Source organism: Octopus bimaculoides, chromosome 5, assembly GCF_001194135.2.
Source record: "Octopus bimaculoides isolate UCB-OBI-ISO-001 chromosome 5, ASM119413v2, whole genome shotgun sequence".
Lineage (NCBI taxonomy): Eukaryota > Metazoa > Mollusca > Cephalopoda > Octopoda > Octopodidae > Octopus > Octopus bimaculoides.
The window spans coordinates 113,709,288-113,714,654 of NC_068985.1; the positions used below are offsets into that span (position 1 = coordinate 113,709,288).

General features: G+C 34.9%; 1 protein-coding gene across 3 annotated transcripts in view; it reads right to left on the reverse strand.

Moving 5' to 3' along the window:
* The window catches only part of LOC106878623 (plexin-A1), an 803,747-nt gene that overhangs the window by 90,446 nt on the left and 707,934 nt on the right, over positions 1-5,367 (reverse strand). For all 3 annotated transcript variants that reach the window (XM_052967952.1, XM_052967953.1, XM_052967951.1), the window contains exons 13-15: positions 3,339-3,508; positions 2,029-2,180; positions 809-911 (exon numbers count right to left, since the gene is read on the reverse strand). In XM_052967952.1, the coding sequence (XP_052823912.1) occupies positions 809-911; positions 2,029-2,180; positions 3,339-3,508 (425 nt within the window). The remainder of the gene's footprint in view (positions 1-808; positions 912-2,028; positions 2,181-3,338; positions 3,509-5,367) is intronic.

Sequence of the window (5,367 nt, forward strand, 5' to 3'; positions counted from 1 at the left end):
ATATATATATATATATATATATATATATATATATATATATATATATATATATATACATACATACATACATATACACAATGGGCTTCTTTCAGTTTCCATCTCCCAAATCCAGTCACAAGGCTTTGGTCGGCCTGAGGCTATAATAGAAGACACTTGCCCAAGGTGCCATGCAGTGGGACTGAACCCAGAACCAAGGTGTTGGGAAGCAGACTTCTTAGCACACAGTTATATCTGCACTTAGCTATGCAGCAACCTATATTATTGAATAATTATTTATAGACAGCAGGACCATATGAATGGTACACTACGAATAACTAGCAATAGATTGCAATTTACGAACAAGTGTGTATGCTATATAATTACAACCTACTGGTGTTGTTGTCGGCACTCCGTCGCTTACGACATCCAGGGTTCCAGTTGATCCGATCAACGGAACAGCCTGCTCGTGAAATTAACGTGCAAGTGGCTGAGCACTCCACAGACATGTGTACCCTTAACGTAGTTCTCGAGGAGATTCAGCATGACACAGTGTGACAAGGCTGACCCTTTGAATTACCGGCACAACAGAAACAGGAAGTAAGAGTGATAGAAAGTTGTGGTGAAAGAGTACAGCAGGGTTTGCCACCATCCCCTGCCGGAGCCTCGTGGAGCTTTAGGTGTTTTTGCTCAATAAACACTCACAACGCCCGGTCTGGGAATCAAAACCGCGATCCTATGACCGCGAGTCCGCTGCCCTATCCACTGGGCCATTGTACCGCCACACAACCTACTGGACACAAAGTTGAACAAACAGAAGTGGAATACTTACCACATATTGATAAAAGTAATCCGACATGGCTGATGCAAATGTTGCCACAACAACGCGGACGGCGCCACTCTTTTTTGAAGAACGTCCTGTCCTGCAAACAATCCTGGATTGACAAAGATAAAACAATTTGAACAAATTAATTCAATTATTCAGTCAATTAATTAAAACACAAAAGCAAATTAAAATTTCTAATCCTACCAAGTATTATGAAGATTACCCTTGTAATATCTGTGACCAGTAGAGGAAACCACATGTTTGAAAAAAGAAAACAACAAACAAAAAGTAAAAGAAATTTAACAAAAGAAAAATGTTCTTTTAGATTTTTTTTATGTCACCAGATGTAACAGAGAGAGTCAGACTTTGAATTGATGATATATTTAGCAGAGTGAAAAGTGAGTGCAAATTTCTTCTTGTAGTTGTGGATTTTCCCATGGACTATTACTTACTCTCTAATATTTTGCAGTGGGTGAGTACAAAAATTAGCAATGTATGCAAAATTTTGTCTTCCTTTGCAAGTTACGTGTGCATCTATGGGAGTAATCATCATTTAACACATTAACTGCCACATGTACCACTGGTGGTTCATCACAAACTTAACACAATCACCACTGGTGGTACATTTTCATAATTTTAGAAAATATTTTATTCTGTATCTTTGACATGGCTTTGAGGATATCAAAATAAAATGAGTGCTAATTATTAGCTTCAAATTCTGGTGCTAAGCCAACAGGTCTTTGGAAGGGTGTAAGTTGATTACATCAGCCCCAGTGCTCAACTGGTACTTATTTTATTGACCCTGAAAGGATGGAAAGCAAAGTTGACTCCCAGTAGCATTTGAACTCAGAATGTAGAGTAAGAAGAAATGCTGCTTACCATTTTTCCCCAGTGTAGTAACAATTCTGCCAGCTCACTGCCTGTGAGTGCTAAATATTCAAGTTTAATCATGAAATATTGTAAAAATGCCAAAAACTTACATTTCCTTGTAATTAAACAATATGCAGTGTGATCAGAAATACATGGCATCACTGGTAAGTTCCAGAAACAGCCTAAGGCAGTTAATGTGTTAAATTTCTTTGTTAAAAAAATAAGAACCAATTTTATTTTGAAAACCTTGGGTAATGTCCTCTTTGACATGAAAAGTTACCCCTATGTTATTTCCTGCCCTCTTGTTCATAACCCAAAAGTGAAACAAAATGAGTGGAATATTTAGTTTTACTTACTTTTGAGCAGGAACATACTCTGATTCTATAGGTTCGCAGTGTGCTCCAACCACAGTTACTCCCTTTTTGATGTCTGAAAATGTTTTACCAAGATTTTCTCCTCTAATTGTCAAAAGGGTTCCACCTTCTTTTGGACCTTTCGATGGATGAAACTGTTCAAAAAAAAAAAAAAAAGTTATTACATATTCAGAGAATTATTGGCTGGAAATGTTATAGTGTGTGACCAAATCCTTTTGTTACTATATTTTGGTTGAAAGCACAAACTTTACTTTAATTAATTTTTAGACTAAAGAACAAAGTAAAATAACTTTGTCATTACTAAACTGGGGTTTGGAATATAACTTAACATTGAATTTTGATGAAAGGCTTTAATGGAGATCTCTTTAAACTGGAAAATAAAATGGTACCTAATCCTTTGAATTAGATACTTTCTTCACTAGTCTTTCAAGGAAAACATTATCCAAGAGAATTAACATTGATTATCCAAAGTGTTCTCATATTAAGGTATGATTTGAGAGAGATTTGACAGAGAGAGAACATGTGAGAGGAATGGAGGATACATGTAGGGGCTAAAATTTGTCATAAAAGTTGGTGATGGAGGGTCCTAGATATATAGGTAAGGGAAGAGGAAGAGTAAAAAAATGTCATGAGAGTATTGTGTCTGTATCACCAATGGGATAACTGAGATGATTGTGAAAATCTACCCAGATTCATGATATCTTACAAAAGCAGGCACTGTGAAGATAACAGTGATGTTTGGGATTTTGCATGCAGACATGCCTCAACTTCTCTTTTTATGCCAGTATAACACACGCATACAGAATAAAAAGAGGAAAATGGATGATAGCAGTTCAATCTGTGATACATGTGTTTCAATAGCATGGTATCTTATTCATTATTTGTGCATTACATCATACAAAAAAACTTGCCACGTCATTAGACAACTGACAGGTATGATAGCAAAATCTTATTTTTGTTTGTTTTAAGTAACACACACACACACACACACACAAATAAACAATCTAACATTAAATTGAAGAAGGATTACTCAATACTTTTCTAGTAGAATACATATATATATTAAAGATCGACGCTGTCTTTGGAGTTTCAGTGTCATTGCCTTCATCAAACAATCAGATGAAGGCTAACAAACTGAAACTTTGAAGTCACTGACAACTTCTTCTTTGTTAAAATGTAAACATTATATACATATATATATATATATACATGTGTGTGCACCAAAGTACATGCACATTATGAGAATTTATGCAGCTGACAAGATGTGATTGAGGACAGATATGAATGCTTACCTCAGTTATTTTCACATTGCGACAAATCTCGGAGCTAGGAAACCAAGGGTAATCAGTGCACTGTGACCGGATACTGCACTTGTTCTCACACCAGCCACATCTGTATATCTTGTCCATGGTTAAGCAAATACCACAGCTTGTAGCCATCGATTCACATTTGTACATTTTAACTGCAAACAACAAAAACAAACATAACATAACATTACATAATATAACATAGGTTTGATAGTGCAAATAGGAAAACAGAACTTGAAACATGAGTTTCCATATATTTTATTAATAAGTAACGGAGGTTATGGAGTGACACAAAGGCTGAAAGTTTCATGTGTTAGCACTTACCAAACTTTGATGAATATCAGTGCTTGAAATTATCTGACTCCTTTTGCCAATTATTAATTAATCATCTATCTATCTGTTGTATAGTATTTAATATATGTTGTTCAAATGCATGCCACTGATCAGTCTGACTTATTACTCTAAGGTCATTTTCATTTAAATTATGCAAATGCCGAGGCCATAAATGTGTTCTACTCTCTTTGTATATGTCTCTTGGCTGCTGGCAATAGGTTAAAATTGTTGATGGTGCCTATTAAGGCAGAAACATATGTTTGAGTCTGCCCTCTTATGCTCTAGACAATAAGTGTGTACCTTGTCTAAATGGTTAAGTCAACTTCATAGCAATCTTGATTCTTTAGATTACCTCCCTTCCTCATATGGAGATGTTCTCAACTGTCATTTGATAATTGCGACTCATGTTCTAGAACCAGAGATAGCTTTAATAAATCAAGAATTTATATTGTATCATACTTGTCTATGTTGTTCAAATCCATGCCACTGGCTTCTCTGCATTATTCCCATTATCTTAATTTTATTTAACACACACACACACACACACACACACACACACCAAGCTCTCAGATCGTTTCCATCTCCCAAATTCACTCATATGGTTTTGGTCAGCTCAGGTTTATAGTAGAAGATACTTTCCCAAGATGCCATGTGGTAGGACTGAACCTGGAACCATGTGGTAGTGATGCAAGCTCCTTAAACCACACAGCCAAGCCAGTGTCTATCATGTAGAATTCAATAAAACAATTGTTACTCTTAACCCTTTAGTATTTAATCCAGCCATTTCTGGCCCAAATATTCTATGTTTCAAATTAAAACTGATCAGATCCAACTCCTCACAACAACCCTACGATGTCATTCTAAAAATATACAAACACACTATTGATGTCTTAAAACTACAAATTAATGTGTGATTAATTCAAAACATTGTGAATAGACAAGCAATGAATTTGACAAAGAAATTTGAATGCTAAAAGGTTAATCTATTAAATTTTGATTTAGATATTTAGATTACTTCTAAATAAGAACACAGTGTTGTAAAACTAGAGCTGGCTTCAGGTAGCAGAGTATCAAAATGGTTAATTATCGTTTTGAGTTTTTTGCACAAGGCTGGCAATTTGAGGAGAGGGGGAAGTCGATTACATTGACTCCAGTGCTCAGCTAGCACTGAAAGGATGAAGGGTAAAGTTGATCTCAAAGGAATTTGAACTCAGAATGTAGAGAGCTGGATTTAATTGTAGCTAAGCATTTTGTCAGATACAAGTAATGTTTCTGGTCAATAATGTCATATAAAAATATCTTAACTAATGATTTATAATTAGCAAATTGCAATAATTAGCTAGTTGAACTATTTGACATATATTCCCATATGCAGTATTGTCTTCATATTCCCCAAAAATTAAATAAATACATAAAAAAAAAAACATGCTCTTTTTGAAAGAAAGGGCCATAACTGCAGTTCAAAAAATGCTGAAAAGAACTGAACAGATATGTGTATGTGTGTGTATATGGGTGTCTGAGTATATGTATATATGTATGTATCTATGTGTATATATATAGTTATGTTGCATCTATTAGGAATACAACATAACTATACAATTGTAGTGAATAATAAACAAGTGTCCAACCATACTCCTTTTCCCCGACTTGAATTCCTTCAATTTATATATTTATATATATA